The sequence below is a fragment of the Pongo abelii genome, chromosome 20, assembly GCF_028885655.2.
Source record: "Pongo abelii isolate AG06213 chromosome 20, NHGRI_mPonAbe1-v2.0_pri, whole genome shotgun sequence".
Classification (NCBI taxonomy): Eukaryota; Metazoa; Chordata; class Mammalia; order Primates; family Hominidae; genus Pongo; species Pongo abelii.
The window spans coordinates 16,572,783-16,594,367 of NC_072005.2; the positions used below are offsets into that span (position 1 = coordinate 16,572,783).

The 21,585-nt window shown below is 50.6% G+C and overlaps 1 protein-coding gene across 9 annotated transcripts in view; it reads right to left on the reverse strand.

Moving 5' to 3' along the window:
* Positions 1 to 21,585, reverse strand: part of EPS15L1 (epidermal growth factor receptor pathway substrate 15 like 1) — a 117,018-nt gene that overhangs the window by 19,217 nt on the left and 76,216 nt on the right. For 4 of the 9 annotated variants that reach the window (XM_009252925.4, XM_002828861.6, XM_063719339.1 and 1 more), the window contains exons 17-22: positions 21,329 to 21,452; positions 19,938 to 19,988; positions 18,340 to 18,476; positions 12,205 to 12,265; positions 11,167 to 11,249; positions 2,662 to 2,794 (exon numbers count right to left, since the gene is read on the reverse strand). In XM_009252925.4, the coding sequence (XP_009251200.2) occupies positions 2,662 to 2,794; positions 11,167 to 11,249; positions 12,205 to 12,265; positions 18,340 to 18,476; positions 19,938 to 19,988; positions 21,329 to 21,452 (589 nt within the window). Of the gene's footprint in view, positions 1 to 2,661; positions 2,795 to 9,010; positions 9,669 to 11,166; positions 11,250 to 12,204; positions 12,266 to 18,339; positions 18,477 to 19,937; positions 19,989 to 21,328; positions 21,453 to 21,585 lie in introns of those variants that run through there. The other 5 variants (XM_009252924.4, XM_054539870.2, XR_008516424.2 and 2 more) reach the window with 4 other exon arrangements.

Genomic DNA, 21,585 nt, shown 5'->3' on the forward strand with positions numbered 1-21,585 from the left:
CAACCCTGAAGCCAGGCCCAAGGAAGTCACCCAAACTCCTGTTATCAGACGTTCTACTTTTAACAAGCATTCTTTTCTGCTTTCGAAGCCCACAGTACCCTAAGAGCAGAAGCCAAGGCGGGGTGGGTAGGCTTGCAGAGGGAGACACGACGGGAGGTGATAACTGAGGGAAAGTTCAAAAGCAGACCCAGCGCCGGGTTTAGGTACGTGGGGAGGCGGGGGTGGCGGTTTCCATGAAACACTGAAAATGAAGTTTTGCACCTGTGAGCTGTTGAGTGGGATGGCTCCTCCTCAGGGCCCAGCAAATATGGCACTGCTCGGCAAGTGTGTGCACCCATATGAGAATACGTGCACATGTGTGTAAATGTGTGTACACGTGTGGAAGCACAGAGTGTGCATGCCCGGGTGTGTATGAGCACACACGCATGCACATGTGTGTGCACGTTTGCATGCATGCATTATGCAATAGCTGTGTAATGCTCACCTGTATGCATGTATATGTTCACATGTGAATATGTGCATGTCTCAACGAATGCATGCACATATATAAGCATGGAGGGTGTGCGTGCCCAGCTGTTATCTATGAGAGCATGTGTGTGTGCAGGCATGCACAATGCAGTATGTGAGTGCATGCTGCTCACCTCTATGCATGCATGTGTGTGCTGACAAGAGAATATGCACACATGTCCACAGATGCATATAAGCATGGAGTGTGCACGGAGGGGTGCATGGGAGAGTGCGTGTGTGCACGCATATGCGTACATGCAGGCACATGTGAGAATATTCATGTGATGCAGTATGTATGTGAATGCATGCTCACCTGTATGCACGTGTGTTCACGTGCAAACAGGTGCATGCATGCATGTGTGGAGGATGTGTGTGTACACAGGGTACACGTGTGCATGCAAGAGCGTACACGTGTACATGCACATATATGCATAAAAATACATGGCCGCACATGGGAATGTGCACACGCATGTGTGCCAGCTGTGTGCATGCATTGTGATTATGCATATATATGTGTGTGTGTGCTTCTGTTCCCATCTTTTAGGCAGAGTGAAGAGGTCCACTGCCATTCCATCAGGAAGCCAACAAGGATCCCCAAAGAGCCACTGCCTCTGTGTAAGGCACAGGCGGCCTCTTGCAGATGGAAGGGAGTCCCTTTGTTGTTTTGTTTTTCCTCCTCTTGATGGTAAATGTCTTTGATGTGTGGCTTACAGAAATGATCTCTTTACGCATCTGTATCTGCTCAACAGTTCACAGAAAATCTGCTCTAAATCCACACAGCCCATACTTGGTCATACTTTTTCTCCTGACTCATCCACAAGAAAGCCAACCTGGGCACTACGGGCTGGGTCCCCATCCTCCTGAAAGAAGGCCATGGCCAGCCCAGGGGACAGGAGGAGAGAGGCGGTATTCTAAAAATAACTTCCCCTATGTTCACCTCTACTGACAGGTGGCCCAGGTGCAGGACCGAGGGTCACTCGTAACTAGTGAGCTGGGGGCATGCGGAGCCTGCTAGGTCCATTCCAGGACCTGCGATGACACAGGGGCTGCAAGGTGAGGCCAGTGGCAGATTCCAGGGGAGGGGCAAGTGCAGGCAGAAGGGTGAGCACCGCTTCCCTCACTGGAGCTGATGGAAAGGGCTCAGGGGCATGCCCTGTCTAGGGAAGGCAGGTAACAGAAGGCATGATCCTGGGAGTGTGTAGGTCTCCTATGGCTGCCCACAATTCAGGGACAGTGTGGGGAACAGTCTGCCTGGAGGTTAGAGAATAGGAGGCGTCCCAGACCGGGGCACGGATGGAATAGGCAATGACCAGGTAGATAAATGGATCAGGGAGCTGCAGTGACTCCTTCTGCCACTTGAAGCAATAGCTTTCTGTTTGAGAGTCTGGCCAACTGGCCGCCGGCCTAACTCTGTCACACGAGAGAAATCCCACGTGTGACTTAAAGGGCTTCAGAATCCTCAGGGGACCCTCGAGGGCCAAGGCTAGGAGACATTGGCAGCACCAGCCATGGGGAAGAGGGGCAGGGCCTGTAGGAAGCCCCCTCCTCAGAGCCGTGCATTGAGATGCCTGGGCGACCTGGGGCGGAGGGGAGCCCCGAGCCATCCTGCCTCCTCACATCAGATGCCACCAAGGACAATCTCCCCCTCCCTCCACTCTCAGTCCTGAAGCAGCTGGGGAGGGACTGGACCAAGCAGTGACTCCTGCTGCTGTCACCCCCAACAGGCCCTCCCTGAGTACGGACAGGGAGAAGGACAGAAGAGAAGAGGCCAGAGTGGCCACAGGGCTGCCAGCCATGAGTGGCTCCTGAAGTGTAGCCAGGGCGTCGGGGTGGCACTGACATGCTCAGGCGGAGGCCGCACAAAGCGCCCCCAGCCACAAGGGGAGCTCTAAGGCCAAGGCTTTGTGCACTCCAATACAGAGCCAGAAGCCCAGGAGCCCACAGGACGGGGCGAGGGCAGGCAGGCAGGAGGCACACACCACGCACACACAGCACTTGCATGGACCTGGGCGGCTGGGCCGGGGGGACCCTCTTGCTCCCCACACAGGGTCCCACGGCATCTGCTGCTACTCTGGGCTGGTGAGCAGGGAGGCCCTGGTCCCCTGCCATCCTGCACCGGCAGGCGGCGGCTGCGAGAGAAGAAAGCTTACTGACCGCTGGGCGGTTTAGGCCGTGGAGGAGCAGGTTTCTTCGGAGGCAGAGCAGGAGTGTCCTGTTTACTTTTAAAGGGGTCATCTGAGAATCCTGCCCCTCCCAAGGAGGAGGTGAAAGGGCCAGAAGGTGGGGGCTGTAAGAGAGGACATGAAAGAGAGGCAAAAATAGTTGTTAAAACAAAGGTGACGGATGTCCACTGAACAGATGCTCATGCTCCAAAGGCCCTGGCAAGGCCTCCTACCCTCTGGACTGCACAACATGGCCCTGCTTGGACATGGGGTCTCTTTCAAGCCCCATGCTTTCCTCCGCCCTCAACAGCAGGGACCCTCTGGCCTGTGGGTGATGAGCTGCCCAACATAGGGGGGCAGAGAGCAGTCCCATACCTCCACAGGCTTCCAGCACCAAGGGCATCCCCAGCCACACGAGGCACACTGGGTCTTTCCTGACTCCAGGACTTGGCACACAGGGTCCCTTGGGCCTCCTGCTTACACTTCAGAGACACGCCCCCACCCTCACCCCTATGCTGGCTGTGGTGCTGGGCGCATGCCCTGGTGTGCCGCCTCCCCACTGAGCTGGCCGATGTGGTCACTGCCTTCAGTTAGTGATGGACAGCTCCAGGTGCTGGGTCAGCTGGCACCAGACTTTCCTCCTCCATGCCTCTGGGCTGCACATGCAGCACCTCAGGTGGGAGCGCACCCTCACATGCCCGGCCCACCCCCACTGGTCAGCACGCCCACGCCGCCTCCATTGGGCTCTGACCACCTCTGGCCCGGACCCTCGGCCAGCCTCCATCACACCCATCCACATCTTCCACCCCACACCTGCTGTCTCAAACCCAAATCGGATCACATCCTCCAGCTTAAAGAGAGAGACGGTCAGAAATAGTTATAACAACTGGATAGATGAATGGATGGTGGGTGGGTAGATGGATGGAATGGTAGTTGGATGAATGGATAGACATATATGTGGATTAATGGACGAATGAATGGCGGGTGGGTGGATGGATGGATGGGCAGGTAGAGACAGGGAGGCGGGTGGGTGGTAGACAGGGAGGCAGATATGTGGCGATGTCTCGCAGGTAGGTAGGTAAGTCGGCACTTCCTATAGGGAAGCTCCAAGCTCTCATTAAGGCATGGAGGGACTTCATTGCTGCCCCGGCTGCCTGATTTTTCAGGCTCACCTCTGAAGTCACCCCTCCCCTCACAATGCCTCCTTAGTACCCAGAACCCATTGACTCCCCAGCTGCTGACTCAGCCTCCTGTTTCCAAGTCCTGCACACTCAGGTCTCCTGCTGGGGAACTCGGCCCACCTCGTCCACCAGGAACCCCTCTCCTTGCTCAGAGCCTGGCTGGACCCCACGGCCGTCCCCCAGAGCCCTCCCAGGGCTCTCCCTGGGGCCGCTTCCTGCCACCCACGCCTGCACTGCTCACTGAGCCACAGAGACGCGCTTCCAGGCCTCTCCCACCTGGAGGGCAAGCACAGTCCTCTCCCCAGCACCTGCTGCCTCCAGGCCTGTGATAAGCAGACACTAAGCGCCGCCACCTGGGGAGATGCTTGTCCCTCACTTGGAGCGCCGGTGAGGCACAGGGGAGCCAGGGTCTCCAACAGCCACAGAAGGGCCAGCATATCTCAGGCGTCTGAGGGAAGGGGCTGGGGTGTCCCAGGAGGGAGAAAATCACTTTCTATGGGCAGAAGAAGGATGAGTAACCACTCTTACTAAAACAGAAAATAATTAAGTATGTAATAAAATAGAAAATAACTACATTTTTACTAACAGAAGAAACACATTGTTACAAAAATGCAAAATAACTAGGAAATTATAGGACAAAGAGATAACATTGCGACAGGAAACAAAAGGAATGGGCAGAAACAGGGGTAAAAATGATCATGTGTTCCTGGCAGGGTGCGGTGGCTCGCGCCTGCAATCCCAGCACTTTGGGAGGCCGAGGCGGGCAGATCACGAGGTCAGGATATGGAGACCAGCCTAGCTAATATGGTGAAAAACCCCATCTCTACTAAAAATACAAAAAATTAGCCGGTCGTGGTGGCGGGCACCTGTAGTCCCAGCTACTCAGGAGGCTGAGGCAGCAGAATGGCGTGAACCTGGGAGGCGGAGCTTGCAGTGAGCTGAGATCCCGCCACGGCAGCACTCCTGGGCAACAGAGCGAGACTCCATCTCAAAAAAATAAATAAATAAAAAAAGATCATGTGTTCCTCCAAGAGCATAGAAGAGAAAGATCAGAGTGGGGCAGAGGTGGGGGGTGGGCAGGGGTCTTTAACTTTCTCCCCAGCAGGGCAGGCCTAGAGACAGAGAACAGGTCAAGAGCACAAAGGCACACTCCCAGGGTTTCCCTTGAGAATCTGAATGCAACAAATTGCAGATGTGGGGGAAAAGGTCTACCACCACCTCCAGCAGACAGTCCTAGAGGTATGGCTGCCTCTGCCTCCAGTGTCTAGTCACACCGATGCAGCTGACTAAGGCTCCAGCGTCTAGTCACACTGACACGGCCATCTAGGCCTTCAACGTCTAGTCACACAGACATGGCCATCTAAGGCTCCAGCGTTTAGTCACACCAATGCAACCATCTAAGGCTCCAGCGTCTAGTCACACAGACGCGACCGTCTAAGGCTACAGTGTCCAGTCACACCAGTGCAGCTGTCTAAGGCTCCAGCATCTAGTCACACAGACGTGGCCATCTAAGGCTCCAGCATCTAGTCACACAGACACGGCCATCTAAGGCTCCAGCATCTAGTCACACAGACACGGCCATCTAAGGCTCCAGCATCTAGTCACACAGATGTGGCCGTCTAAGGCTGTAGCGCCTGGTCAGACCAATGCAGCCATCTAAGGCTCCAGCATCTAGTCATACAGATGTGGCCATCTAAGGCTCCAGCATCTAGTCACACAGATGTGGCTATCTAAGACTGCAGACTAGTCACACCAATGCAGCCATCTAAGGCTCCAGCACCTAGTCACACAGACACAGCCATCTAAGGCTCCAGTGTCTAGTCACACAGATGCAGCTGTCTGAGGCTCTAGCTTCCACTCACACCAATGCAGCTGTCTAAGGCTCCAGCATCTAGTCACACAGATGTGGCCGTCTAAGCCTCCAGCGTCTAGTCACACAGATGCAGCCGTCTAAGGCTCTAGCATCTAGTCACACTGATGCAGCCATCTAAGGCTCCAGTGTCTAGTCACACAGATGCAGCTGTCTAAGGCTCTGGCATCTAGTTACACAGATGCTGCCGTCTAAGCCTCCAGCATCTAGTCGCCCAGACGCAGCCATCTAAGGCTCCAGCGTCGAGTCACACCAATGCAGCCATCTAAGGCTCCAGCGTCTAGTCACACAGACACAGCCATCTAAGTCTCCAGCATCTAGTCACAAAGACGTGGCCGTGTAAGGCTCCAGCATCTAGTCACACCAAAGCGGCCATCTAAGGCTCCAGTGTCTAGTCACATCAATGCAGCCATCTAAGGCTCCAGCACCTAGTCACACCAATGCAGCCATCTAAGGCTCCAGCGTCTAGTCACACAGACGCAGCCATCTAAGTCTCCAGCATCCAGTCACACAGATGTGGCCATGTAAGGCTCCAGCATCTAGTCACACCAAAGCGGCCATCTAAGGCTCCAGTGTCTAGTTACACCAATGCAGCCATCTAAGGCTCCATCATCTAGCCACACAGACACGGCCACCTAAGGCTCTGGCGTCTAATCACACAGACGTGGTCATTTAAGGCTCTAGCGTCTAGTCACACAGACACACCCATCTAAGATTTTAGTGTCTAGTCACGCAGGTACAGCCGTCTAGGCTTCTAGCGTCTACTCATACCAATGCAGCCGTCTAAGGCTCTAGTGTCTAGTCACAGAGACATGGCCCTCTAAGGTTCTAGGGTCTACTCACACACACGCAGCCATCTAAGGCTCTAGCATCCAGTGACACCGACATGGCCATCTAAGGTTCCAGGGTCTAGTCACACAGACGCAGCCATCTAAGGCTCTAGTGTCTAGTCACACTGACACAGCTATTTGAGGCTCTAGCTTCCAGTCACACCGATGCGGTCGTCTAAGGCTCCGGCATCTAGTCACACAGATGCGACTCTCTAGGTCTCTAGAATTTAGTTGCACAGACATGGCCGTTTAGGCCTCTGGAGTCTAGTCAGAGATGTGGCCACCTGTGTCTCCGGCAGCTAGTTATAGAGATGCAGTCATCTAGGCCTCTAGCATCTAGTTACAGAGATGCATCGATCTGGGCCACTTGCGTCCCGTCACAGAGACCTTGCGTAGTCCTAGAGTCGAGGGTGCTCGGCCCAGTCAGAGACAGAACAGGGAGGTGGCCCCTCTAAGAGGCAGCCTACCCATTCCAGGTCCCCCCAGTGAGGACAGTGGCAGGTGCCCCCAGGGAGGGGAAGGGGCCCCAAAGGCTCCTGCACAGATGACCCCACCAGATCCCTTCCCTGGGCTTCGCGCCGCCCTCTGAAGCTGCCCAGGCAGGAGACACTTGCTCTGTGCTGATCTTCTCACCTAATAATAGGCCCAGTGACCTGGGAGGGGGTCCCACTGTCAGCACCTCTGCCTTACACACAAGGAAACTGAGGCACACAAAGGCGGCACAGCCTGCCCAAATCACACAGCAGGTCTGCGGCGGATCCAGGGCTGCCACATCGTCTGCCTCCCAGGCTGGGGCCTCCAGACGCTGCCCTCAGCTGCCGAGGGCCACCCCAGTGGTGGGTCCAGGGCCTCGTCCTGGGCAGACTGTCCTGCCCAGGCTGGAACCCCAACTCTGCCACCTACTCAACACCCTGTGCCTCAGTTTCTTCATCTGTAAAATGGCAAGAGTGACAGAGCTCGGAGGGCTCCGGCAAAAAGGAAATGAGGTGACATGTGACAGGCATCCGTCCACTCACTGGCACTAGATAAAGTTGGCACATGGACCACACGACAATGATCATATCAAGTACGAAGCTGCGATTGGAATCTGGGAGTGCCCCATCTGCTGCCCCAGTTGTCCCCAGGCCTGTCCGAGACATGAGGGGTAGCGTTGGCCTGCAGCTTAGCTTTAAAATGGGCCGTTTAGAGTCGGCTGTTTGGGAAAGAATGGGGGAAAAACACTGGCCCGCCTGTGGGTGCTTCTGCCATTCATGGAACACGCCCCTGGGCCTAGAGCCCGTGCGAGTCCCCCGCAGCCTGGGATGGGCAGCCAAGCAGGTCTAGATGTGAAGTGGTGTGACCGGCCAGGCCTTGTCCTCCCTGGGTGTGTGCTGGCTTCTGGGCCACATCTCCAGACTCGGAGTGGGGCCTCAGTTCCAGTGGCTGCAGTGAGCCTTTCTACCCTCTGCGTCGCGCAATAGGACCCGGGCAATAAAACCACACTCAGCCTGGACATCCAAAGTTGTAAGACCTGGTGACACACTCAAATCAGAGCCGCCTGACCCTCCAGGCTGACCGGGGACACCTTGGGCCAAGCTGGCTTGGCGTCTCCCATGTGTGTTTAAACCCACGAGGCCAATCGGCAACTTGCGAGGCAACAGGCTTTCAATAAATGCCTGGCACTGCCTCCGCAGTGAATCAGATCACTCCAAGCTCCAGAACGCCCGCGTCATTTCCAAATCCCAATTTTCATGACTTCAAGTTTCCCAAGAAGCCTCCTTGGGGACTCAACTCTTTCCTACTTGGGCAGCGGCTTCAAGGAAAGTCTCTATTTTTAGAAAGGTTTCAGTAAAGCTGTCAGGGGCTCTCTGGGCTCGGCAGGAGTGAAGTGTGCTTAAAATAAAAGGAAGACAGAAAAAGCTACTATGAAAACCAGCTCTAAGAGAAACACGTTTGAGTTCACCAGTTGAAGAACTGGTTCAAAACGGAAGACTGAATTTGTAAACAGCAGCCCTAAATATCAATGCACAGCTTTAAACAATTGAGAAGTTGCTAAAAATGAGCTGACGACTAACCCAGTATTTCACAGATGGCTTTTTTTTTTTTTTTTTTAAGGGCAGGAGAGGGTGAAATAAGGTGGACTCTTGTTTTTATTCTCAAATGCTCCCCGGAAACATACTTTGGGGAATCTGTTTTTAAAGCGAGCTGATGTCATGTAGGCTTGATACTGTCTAGAAAAATCTCTTCAGGTGAGGGTGGGGCCTCAACTAAGAGTGCAGGCCCGAAGAGCCTCCCAAAGGAAACTTCTAGAATCAGACTGTGAGATGTGACTCTCCTCAGCAAAGCCACGCAGAGGTAAGGTGCTTCAATTCAGGGACTTACAAAAGGGCCTCCCCGCTCTGCTCAGATGAGGAAAAGTTGATGATGGTTTTTTTTGTTGTTTTTTTGTTTTTTTTTAAAAAAAAAACACCTTCTTGCCACTTTCATTTCCCTTAGCATTTTATTTATATCCACAATGTTGTTCTTGAAAAACAGATAGGTAACCAAAGAGGAAAAACAGAGCTGCAAGGTCAGGGTTGAGCTCAGAATGCGGCTGTACAAGTGTCATGAAGGCAGCTGACGGAACGCTGGAATCAAAACAAGATAGTATTGGAGACCCATTTTCCACAGCTCTGTCCAACTCTGTCCTGGCCCGGCACCGCCAATAGGAAGTGAGACCGGCTCTGAAATCACAGCTGCATGTGTGTGAAGAGCCCCTGGTTTCAGGGCCCAAGGAGAGGCAGAGAGTGGTCATTAGATCCCGGCCCTAGCTCAGGGTCTGCTAGCTCTCCCTCCCTCTGCTCACAGTGAGAGGAGGAAGACAGATCCAGCCTCCCAAAGGAAGAGGAGTCCACATGCGACAACCAGAAACGACCAGGACACCTGCCTTAGGGACTGCTGCCACCGTGTGGCCAATGTTTTCTGCTTTCGGGAGATGGTTTCCCGCCTGCCCAGGAGCCTGTGCACTGGCCCCTAAATCTTCTTCTGCCAGTCCCAAACCGTGTCACAGCGTGGCATATGAGGGATGGAGGCCTTCTCCGTGTGCTGGAAGGAGGGGGCGCCACGCCAGGGCCTCTGGGCTCCCTCTGCCCAGGCTCATCTGTATAAACACACATCCTGCCTCGGTCAGAAGTAGGATCTGCTGCGCCGCCAGGGCACACACACACACACGTCTTTGAAAACCTGAACAGAATCTCAAGTGCTTCTCGGAATCTGTGTTCTGTGATCACAAGTTGCGACCGCTGCCAACCACAAGATGCTCAGAGACTCATCTGCTCCACCAGCTGAGTGAACACGGGGCAGCCAAGGGAGGCTGCCCAGTCACACTGGCACCTGGGGCACCTGGGCATGGGGCTGGCGGGGTGGGGAGCCCGAGGGGGCCTCATGCCTGGGGCACGCGTCTTCCAGGTACTCCCGGGGCTCCCTCCCCTCACCACCTTCAGGCTGACAGCAGCGCTCACAGGGACTGGGCCCAGCTGCTCCAGGGGACCCCCCCCACTGGCCACCCCTTACCACCTGGGCCATGGGCTCCAGGAGGGGGGCTGTGTTCTGCTTGTGGCCACTGCCTCTTCCCGCAGCGTTGATGATGCCTGGGCCTCTGCAGGTGGAACGCGTGAGGAAAGCAGGCCCCTGCAGCCCCCCGAGGACAGAGCCCATCTGCCCCTGCCTGGGGGCTACCGAGAAGGGACTGAGTGGACGCGGGTGTCAGGGACGGGACACACCTCACCTGCTTTCCTTCATTCCTGCCAAAGAAAATCGCTCCTCGCTCAAACAGGGAAACATAGAACTCACAAGGAAGCACAATGGTGCCTCAGCCCTGGCCTCCTTCCCACTCACCACGGCCCCCATTTCCAACTTTCCAGCAGTTTCTTCCGGAAGGCACCTCAGTCGTAAGGGGCTTCTATTGTTATTTTTTGACTTGTCCATTCTGGATGTTCCTCTTGAATTCTCTATGCTACCTTAAAGATGAGCTCCAACCACACTGCCAGCCTCTGGAGAAGCCCTACAGCCGTCTGGGACCAGAGCCACAGTGAGTTCACGTCACCGTGCGGTGAGGGCCGGACACAGATGGGTCCAGTCTGGTAACCAGCCTCGCCGCTGTCCTCCTTCAACAGTTCACTCCTCACCTGTGGATCTGTCTGCATTTATTCACGGAGACTGGCCCTCACTTTTCAACACCCCTCGAGAGTTCTGTCACATGGGCGACTCTGAACACTCACTGGCCCACTTTCCCTGGATGCCTCGCACCTGCAGGCCTGCTGCCCATGGCCCTCTCGAGACACCTGTGCCCAACGCCTTCTCGAGTTTCTATTCGGCTATGGCAATGACTTCACCGTCTGAGACCTGATGGTCGTCAGACACCAGTGGGAGCCAGGGGAGCCCAGGGCACCTATGCCACTGGGAGGGGTCAGGGCTCACCCCGAGGGACTGCAGTGCATTGGATCACAGCCATGGATGCTTTCCAGACCTGACCTTGTGTTTGAAAGGTGCCGGGGAGATACATACGTGACATGAACAATTACGCCTGGCAGCCCACACCATGACAAGAGGCACAAAGACACTAGCAGAGGCGCGGGGGCTCCGTGGAGGGGCTTTACCTTGGACATCTGGCTGAAGTCAGCAAAGCCTTCAGCACTATTGAAGGACCCACTTCCGAAGGGATCTAAGGTTCCAAAGGGATCTGCAATCAGCACCAACAAAGTCAGAGTTACAGGTCTTTAAGAGAACATGCCTTCTGGGGTGGAGGGAAAATGCTAGATGGCCCCTGAACCAGGAGACTCAGGAAGGCTGCATTTATTCATTAGACACGTGTGTCTGCATGAAGGTCCCTCAGCAAGGCCTCCCTGCCCACTCTGGCGTGGTGAGACGATTTCTCACTGTGACGACCACTCTGGGAGGGCCAGCATCATTCACGGTCATCAGAAGAGTGACAAGTTGCCATAGGGGCATGGCCCCTGGGTCCCACTGGGTCTCAATGGGTCAGGAGGAGAGGAGCAACTCCAGGGCGACCTGCCACCCACACAATTTATGCAGGGCAGTGTCTTTGGATAGAGGTTTTTGCTGTGTTTTCTCCTCTAACCTGGAAGGGATTTGCCTAGAGTACTGGATACACTCGCCTATGATACCAAACCCTGCTACCCGCCCCATGCAAGCTGCAGGACCAAGCGGGGCCTGTTCCCAAAAGAAAGGGGGTGTCCACAGATGCTCCCATTGCATAAAGGCTCGAGCGTGCATCTGCGAGCTCTACACTGTGAGATGAGGTTCCTTCAAACACAGAACCCACAACATAGGCCAGTACCTGGGGTCAAATTCTGGATTTCTTTTAGGGAGAAAACCCAAAGATACAAACCAAAGATTTATAAGGAGGAGTAAACAGTAGTTAATATCACTGGTGCTATTACTGAATTCCTACTGCCAAAATTCCTTTCCGGAAAGATGCCAGCGCGTGCCCAGGAAGGGGAGCAGCAGGGGGTGCTTGTTTTGGCCTAATAGGCTCAGGCCAGGATCTGGGTGCCACTGACTGATGACACAAACATAGAGGCCACGCTGGCTTTGGGAGTGAAAGTGTTAACTGTGGGGGAGCTCTGCTACTGCCCAAGGAATAGTCACGAAGAAAAATAAGCCATGGGTCTCACCTGATCCTTTTGAGGAGACACTGGAGGACGAAAAGGGATCACTGGATTCGAAGGGGTCGAGCTGAGTGAAAGGAGAGAGGAAAGAGTAAAAAGCAGTTCGTTGGTTCCATCACCCATTCATTCAACCAGACCTTCCTGACATCGATGTACAACATCCATTGCTGGGCCAGAGGGAAAGTGGAATGATTAAAACTCAACCCAGGCAGAGTAAAATCCCAACAGATCAACCCTCCTGCAGACAGCACCTATCAACCTGGACGGAATACCCCCAAAATTACAAATACAAAAAGCAGTGGCCTGAAGGCTGGGAAGCGAACAAGGCAGGGAGAAGACTTTGGAGGAGAATTTGAATGCGGCAGAAGAACACAGCAGGAGGCTGAGTTTCCATTCCACCAGCTACAGCAGGAGTGCACAGTGCGGGTGCCTAAGATTCTGGTAGAATCTGAACACCAGAGGATGGAGCCTGGAGACAACCACTCCCAGGGGAAAGGGAGGGGAATCGGGATGGAGGGGCAGAGATGCAAGCCCTGAACTTCATGATCCACTCTCCCCCAAGTCTCAGGCTGGACCCTGCCCACGCAAGCCTGGGGGGACTCAAGGCAGCCTGTAGCTGAGGCCACAAGACCTGAGCTGGGATTGGAGCTTCTGCCATCTGCTGGTGAGTGTCTGCAGTGTGAGTGGCACCAAGTTAACTGCCTGATGAAACAAATCCGTTCCTGCTCTTTGGAGAAAACAGACTACAGTCTCTACACAGAACGCTCACCATGTATCAGATACATTTCTAAACATACAAAGAACTGGAAAAATGTGACCAACTCTCACTGGAAAAGACAATCAGTGTAGCCAATCTCAAAATAACCCAGATGGTAGAACTCTGAGACAGGGACAACTTAAAACGGTGATTATAACTGTGCTGAATGAGGAAAAGGAAAATACACTTAAAATGAGTGAAAACACAGGTGACCTTAGAAGAGAAATAGAAAGTATACAAAAGAAATAAATGAAAGTTCCGGAACTGAAAAAGTGTATCTACAATAAAAACTTCATCACCGGGGTCGGTGGATCACCCAAGGTCAGGAGTTCAAGACCAGCCTGGACAACATGGCAAAACCCCGTCTCTACTAAAAAATACAAAAATTAGCCAGGCGGGCCAGGCACAGTACCTCACACCTGTAATCCCAGCACTTTGGGGGCTGAGGCAAGTGGATCACCTGAGGTCAGGAGTTCGAGACCAGCCTGGCCAATATGATAAAACCCGTTTCTACTAAAAATATAAAAAATTAGCCGGGCGTGTTGGTGGACGCCTGTAATCCCAGCTACTTGGGAGGTCGAGGCAGGAGAATCGCTTGAACCCAGGAGGCGGAGGTTGCAGTGAGCCGAGATTACGCCATTGTACTCCAGCCTGGACAACAAGAGTGAAACTCCGTCTCAAAAATAAATAAATAAGTAAGCCAGGCTTGGTGGTGCATGCCTGTAATCCCAGCAACTCAGGAGGCTGAGGCAGGAGAATAGCTTGAACCCAGGAGGTGGAGGTTGCAGTGAGCTGAGATCACGCCACTGCACTCCAGCCTGGGCGAAAGAGCGAGACTCTGTCTCAAACAAACAAAAAAAACCCTTCATTAGGTTAGCTAAATAACCAAGAATAGAAGAGTAAGTGAAGTTGAAAACAGAGCAGTAGAAATTACTCATCTGAAGAAAAAGGAGAAAAAAGAATGAAAAAATAAAAAAAATAAATAGAGCCTCAGGAACCTGTGGGACAATAACAAAGGGTCTCACATCCATGTAACTGGAATCCCAGAAAGAGAGGGGAGAGAAAATGGAGCAGAAAAAACAAATTAGCAGAACTGACAGCTGAAAGCTTACCAAATTTGTTTTGTTGTTTTGAGATGGAGTCTCACTCTGTCACCCAGGCTGGAGCACAGTGGTGCAATCTCAGCTCACTGCAACCTCTGACTCCCAGGTTCAAGCGATTCTCCTGCCTCAGCCTCCCAAGTAGCTGGGATTACAAGTGTGCACCACCACACCTGGCTAATTTTTGTATTTTTAGTAGAGATGGGGTTTCACCACATTGGCCAGGCTGGTCTCGAACTCCTGGCCTCAAGTGATACACCTGCCTAGCCTCCCAAAGTGCTGGGATTACAGGAATGAGCCACCGAACCCGGCAATGAAAACCTACCAAATTTGTTGAAAAGCATAATTTACAGATTCAAGAAGCTGAGCAAAGCCTAAACAGTATAAACACCAAGAAAACTACACCCAGAAACTTCAAAAACTATGAAAACCAAAGATAAACAGAGAATCTTGAAAGTAGCCAGAGAAAAACCATCTATTACATACAGGATAACAATGACCTGAAAGAATACTCCTCTCCACCGGGCACGGTGGCTCATGCCTGTAATCCCAGCACTTTGGGAGGCCAAGGCGGGCAGATCACGAGGTCAGAAGATCAAGACCATCCTGGCTAACATGGTCAAACCCCATCTCTACTAAAAATACAAGAAATTAGCTAGGCATGGTGGCAGGTGCCTGTAGTCCCAGCTACTCGGGAGGCTGAGGCAGGAGAATGGCGTGAACCCGGGAGGCAGAGCTTGCAGTGAGCCCAGATCGCGCCACTGCACTCCAGCCTGGGCGACAGAGCAAGACTCTGTCTCAAAAAAAAAAAAAAAAAAAAACAACTCTTCTCATTAAGGACAATGGAGGCTGGAAGGCAGTGGAAAAACACACTAAAAGTGCTAAACAAACAAACAAAACCCCAACAACCTACATCAAACACAATGTCCTTCAAGAATGACAACAGGCCCGGCACAGTGGCTCATGCCTGTAATTCTAGCACTTTGGGAGGACGAGGCGGGCAGATCACTTGAGTTCAGGAGGTCAAGACCAGCCTGGCCAACATGGTGAAACTCTGTCTCCATTAAAAATACAAAAATTAGCCAGAAATCGCTTGAACCTGGGAGGCGGAGTTTGGAAAAAAAAAAAAAAAAAAAAAAGAATAATAGCTGGGTGAAGTGACTCAAGCCTGTGATCCCAGCACTTTGAAGGGGCTGAGGCATGAGGACTGCTTGAGCCTAGGAGTTTGAGAGCAGCCTGGCCAACATATGGAAATCCCATCTCTACAAAAAATAAAAAAATAGCTGGGTGTGGAGGTGCACGCCTGTGGTCCCAGCAACTTGGTAGGATGAGGTGGGAGAATTGCTTGAGCCCAGGAGGTTGAGGCTGGAGTGAGCCAAGATCACACCACCGCACTTCAGCCTGGGCAACAGAGTGAGACTCTGTTTCAAAACTAAGAATAAAAAAATGACAACACAGTCGACCTGAGCTATAAGAAGTGCTAAAGAAAGTTCTTTAGGCTGAAGGAAAATGATAATGGAGGGAAAACCAATCTTCAGAAACAAATGAAGAGTATCAAAAATGGTACATATTTGGGTAAAACTAAATGACTACTTTTTTCCTCTTTCCTTAAAATACCCACAATGGATTAATACAAAAATTGTAACAGTCTTATGGAATTTCTAATGTATTTAGATGTATGATATTCACATGATGGCTATAACATAAGACAAGCTGGCTGCAAGGGTGGGTGGACAAATGGACCTACATGGTTGCAAGTTTTCTACATTTTACATGAGATAATACAATACTAACCTCAAGTAGACTATGAAAAGTTAAAACTGTACACGATATTTCCTAAAGCAACCTCTAAACAATCATTAAAAGAGGTATGATTAAAATAATAAAAGGCCAATAGACAGAATTCAAAAAAACATTCAAACAATCCAAAAGAAAGCAGGAAACAAAACATGGGATAAAAAGCAAGCAAATAATAAAATAGTAGACTTAAATCATATCAATAATTACATTAAATGTTAATGGACTAAACATTCCACTTACAAGGCAGGGACTTCTGACTGGATTAAAAAAAAAAAAAGCAAGCCCCAACACTATGCTAGTTACAAAAGACACCTATCAGTTTTAAAGACCCAGGTAAGTTGAAAGTAAATGGTTGAAAAATGACGTATCATGTAGTGAATAACATGAGGAGAATGAAGTGATAAAACAGACTTCAAGACAAAGAACATTACCAGAGATCAAATGGGAGTCTTTTATAATGATAAAAAGGTGGTTGTGTCAGAAAGACACAACAATCATAAACATCTATGCACCTGACAAAGCTTCAAAATACACAAAGCAGAACTTGATCAAATTAAAGTGCAGTATGAACAATTCCACAGTCATAGGAGAATGTTTAACGCCTCTCTCTCAGCCATTGGTAGGACTAAAAAACAAACAATGAAGACACAGATAATCTGAACACTATCAGGAACCTCAACCTCACTGCCATTTGTAGAGTATTACACCCAACAACTAGATACACATTCTTCTCAAGTGTACATGGTTTGTTCACGAACATAGGCCATAAACAACAAGCCTTGATTAATGTGAAGGTATTGAAAACATACAGAATATGTTCTCAAATAACAAATTTAATTAAAAATCAATAATAACAGTATTATAATATACCTAGAAGAAGCCAAGTATCTGGAAATGAAAGAACACACTTTTAAATAATCCATGAGTAAACAGAATTCACAAGGGAAACTGGGAAATATCTCAAAACTGAATGGCAATGAAGAGACAAAGTATTCAAATATATGAAATACATGTAAAGCAGTGCTTAAGGGAAATATGTTGCTTTAAATTTATACAGATGCTCCTTGACTTACCATGGGGTTACATCCTGATAAACCCACTGTAAGTTGAAAATATTTTTAGTCAAAAATGTACGTAATATCCCAATAAACCCATCACAAAGCAAAAAAATCAGAAGTCAAACCAACTTAAGTCCAGACACTCCTTGACTTATGATGGGACTGCATCTCGATAAAACTATTGTAACGTCAAAAAACTGTAAGTTGAACCATCGTTAAGTCAGGGACCGCCTGTACTAGAAAATGAAGTCTAAAATCAATGAACGAAGGTTGGATCTTAAGACGTTAGAAGAGCAAAGTAAACCCCAAATAAATAGGAGTAAGGAAATGGAATAAAACAGAAATAGAAAAGAGAAAATCAATGCAATAGAAAACAAGCAGTAGAGAAAAATGAAGCCAAAAGCTGGTTATGGGAAAGGTCAATGAAATTGGTAAACAGATCACCAATACCAGGAATGTCAGGGAAATTCTCACTACAGGTCTTAAGGACATTAAAAAGGGGCCAATAAGAAAACACTGCAAATGAATCTTTGCCTTCAAGGAGCTTCAAGCGCTAAAGACCAAAAGGTCCACAGGGAGTGAGCGAGGTGGGCACCAGGGCAGCAGGAGCCCTGAGAAGGAGGGATGAGTGCCCGTCTCTGAGCAGGCCCCGGGCCTGGGTTGCAGCCTAGAAAATGGAGGAAGGCTACGAAGCACGCTCACTCCATCGTGAAAATCCTCTCCTCCATCACCAGAGGCTGCTTTTTTTTTTTTTTTTTTTTTGGTTTTGAAATCCAAGTTTACACCTATTTAACCCAATCTCTTGGGCATAATGTGCAAAATACCCGGTGTCTGCCGCGCCTGGGGATGGGAGCACAGGTATGCTGGAGTTGGAAACTGTGAGGGTCAGAGTTGGCTGATGCTCTCAGGAGACACCAGGCAAGGCAGCCGGGCTGAGACGCCTGCACTTACTCCTGCCATGACGGGGGCACCTACCAAATGTGACTCTAAGGTCCCTACCAGTGCTGTGTGTTACAAGGACCGTGCAGGGTGGCCAGGTCCGTACAAGCATGTGGTGCTTGTGTGATTTAGTCTTTTTTGGGAGATGAAGGGGCAGTGGGGGCAGATGACTAGAGTTGAGGGGTAGGAATGGGGATAGAGAAATAAGAACTATGGGTGACATCCTCTTTGCCCCGACGTAGGGCCACTGGACCGCTAACTGCACCTTGAGGCTCACAAGATGAGTCACTGCAGTGACTAGGCCAGAGAGCTCCCTCACTTGGCAGGAATGAAATCAGCCTGGGATACCAGCTCCCGGAGAACAGGCACTATGGCCCACACTCGCAGGCACCACGTACGCTCCACGAAGGGAAGGGGGCCTTCGGGAAGGCCTTACACACACAGAGCAGGCACGCAGCTCTCTCAGGCAACGTCCCACCCCACTCACCTTCGAAGGTAAGGAAGGGTTTTTCGTGAATGGGTCCGAGGTAAATGGGTCATTCTTTGTCTGTTTCTTGAAGAAGTCGTCAGTGGCAGAGCCACGGAATGGGTCACTTTCTTTGAAAGGGTCTCCTCCAAATGGATCTAGAAGGAAAAATGCCCTGTAAGTAAACATTATACCGAGTGAAAGAACCCAGGCATAAAAGAACACATCACAGAATGATGCTGTTTACATGAAATTCTAGAAAGGTAAGAATGCTAGTGACGGAAAACAGGACGGTGGTGGCCAGGGGACCCTGGGGAGAGGGTGGAGGGTGACAACAAAGGGGACTCAGGAATGACAGAAGTGTTCTCAAATTGCACACAACCGTGCGTATTTATTGAAACTCATTACATAGTAAAATGGGTGAATTTTGTTCTGTGTAAATTATACCACTAAATAAAATTGACTTTAAAAATAATATCCTGGCCAGGCACAGTGGCTCATGCCTGTAATCCCACCATTTTAGGAGGCTGAGATAGGAGGATCATTTGAGGCCAGGAGTTCAAGACCAGCATGGGCAACATAGAGAGACTCCCACTTGTAAAAAAATGAAAATAAAAAATTAGCCAGGTGTGGTGGCACGTGCCTGTAGTATCAGCTACTAAGGAGGCTGAAGCAGAAAGGCCGCTTGAGCCCAGGAGGTCAAGGCTGCACTGAGCTATAATTGTGCCACTGCACTCCAGCCTGGGCAACAGAGTAAAACCCCATCTCTAAATAAATAAATAAAATAATATATCCTGCAGGAGCTGGATATAATAATAATAATAATAATAATAAACAATGCAGGTAAATCCATAGAGACAGAAAATAGGTTGGTGGGTGCCAGGGGTTGGGGGAGGGAATGGGGAGTGACTGCTGATGGGGATGGGGTCTCCTTTTGGGGGGATGAGAATGTTGTGGAACTAGATGAAGGTGATCATTGCACAACACTGTGAGTGTGCTCAATACCACTGAATTGGATGCTTTAAAACAGTGACTTTTATGTTACATAAATTTCACCTGAAAAAAAATAAATCAGTCAGGCATGGTGGCTCACGCCTGTCATCCCAGCACTTTGGGAGACCAAGGTGGGCAGATCACCTGAGGTCAAGAGTTTGAGACGAGCCTGGCCAACACGGTGAAACACCGTCTCAACTAAAAAATACAAAAATTAGCTGGGCATGGTGGTGGGCACCTGTAGTCCTAGCTAATCGGGAGGCTGAGGCAGAAGAATCACTTCAACTCAGGAGGCAGGGGTTGCAGTGAGCCAAGATCACACCACTGCACTCCAGCCTGGGTGGCAGAGCAAGACTCCGTCTCAAAAAATAAAATAAATAAATTAGCAAGCAATGTGATCCCACCACACTCCAGGGTGGGGTGCAGGTAGTGACTGAACCTGGGGAGGGGAGCCACCTCCAGAAGGGAACAGGACCGAGAATGGGTGCAACATGGATGGACGGCCGTCCTTCCCAGTTACATGGCTGCCATCCCCAGTGTATGTGGACACAAGTCCCACCACGTGTGACTTCTGAGCCAGGACTGGACATAGTCTAAAGACTGGTCCGGGAAACACTGAATTTTACCTGTTGAAGTTGTCTGCTGTTCTGCAAAGGGGTCATTCTGGAACGGGTCGCCTGGGTGGAAGAGGAGAGAAACCCTTATTAGCTCTAGGGCACAGGACGCGGGCCGGGCCCTTGGACACAGCCACCCACCTGCCAGGCCTTTCATTGCCTTCTACTCCTCCAGTGTAGGGAGAGAATGTTAATTCCTTCTCTACTATCCACCTGCCCTCAAAACCTTGGCAAATCAAAGAGGTGGACCTGGAGGAGGCAGCTGTTTCTGGCTAGAATGTTTAAGATGAGAAGGAAGGTACTGCTGGCTGTCCCACACAGACTGGAGTTGGGGAAGACACACAGTGGGCTAGAATCCACTCCTCTCTTCTCATGCTGGGTTTCCTTTATCCCATCTGTCTGCCACCTCCCTGGGTAAGAGGACATAGGACCCTGGGCTGTCCCTCACTTCATCACCGGCCCTGCAGCAATAAGGCGGTGGCACCCCTGGGCTTCAGGGTCTGCCGGATTCACCTCTCAGACCCGGCAGGCTTCAACCCCAAGCTGAAGCTCAAGCTCCCACTGCCCTCTCCCCACCTGTGTCTTTCTCAGAAATGTAGAGAGCCTTCCTCCTGGAAATACTGTTTTGCTCTGAAACATGGAGAGAAACTTGGAAACCTTGTTTCTGGAATTCTTAGTTATTCTTGACTCAGGTGTGGCTCTGGATAGACTCCTAAAATTATCCAGACCTTAGGTTTATGTAGGAATCCATGGTTTGCCAGGTACTTTCATGATCATTACTAGCTCTGATTATTTTATCAACCCTGTGAGGTGAGCAAGGAGGAAATTTATTAACCTGCTGAGGGATTAGGAAACTGAAGTACTGAAGAGTTGAAGGGGGCTGGCCAAGCTGCCTTCAAATGTGGGTCTTGTGGTGAGCTTGGAACGCTTCCCACTGTATCTCGATGCCTTGGCTCTCTGGTTAACAGGGTGAGATAAGAAGCTTAAAAGGTGTTCCTGCCGGGCGCGGTGCCTCACACCTGTAATCCCAGCACTTTGTGGGGCTGAGGCAGGTGGATTAACTGAGGTTAAGAGTTCGAGACCAGCCTGGGCAACACAGTGAAACCCCGACTCTACTAAATATACAAAAATTAGCCGGGTGCGGTGATGGGCGCTGAGGCAGGAGAATTGCTTGAACCCAGGAGGCGGAGGTTGCAGTGAGCCGAGATGGCGCCACTGCATTCCAGCCTGGGTGACAGCGAGAGAGCGAGAGTTTGTCTCCAAAAAAAAAAAAAAAAAAGACGTTCCCTTCCCCCTCCATTTCAGATTGTGGCATGTCCTTACTTTTCTAGCCCTTCAACCACTCTAAATTCGACATAAAACACACAGTCTTTCGATGAGAAAGTGGGTAGCAAGTGAGATACCTTTGAAGGGGTCAGCTCCTTTAAATGGGTCAGATTTGAAGGGGTCTTCTGTCTGGAAAGGATCCGGATGCAACTCTTGCGTGTTGTTGCTAAATAACAAGGCTTTATTTTTGAAAGGATCATCCTACAATTTTGTGAAGAAACAGGACAGGGATTTTATTATTCCTGAGTTAAAGCAAAGTACGGAATTCCATACTTAACTCACATTTCCACTTTGAGTAGCATGACCCTAAAAAGAATGATTTAGCCAGGAGTTC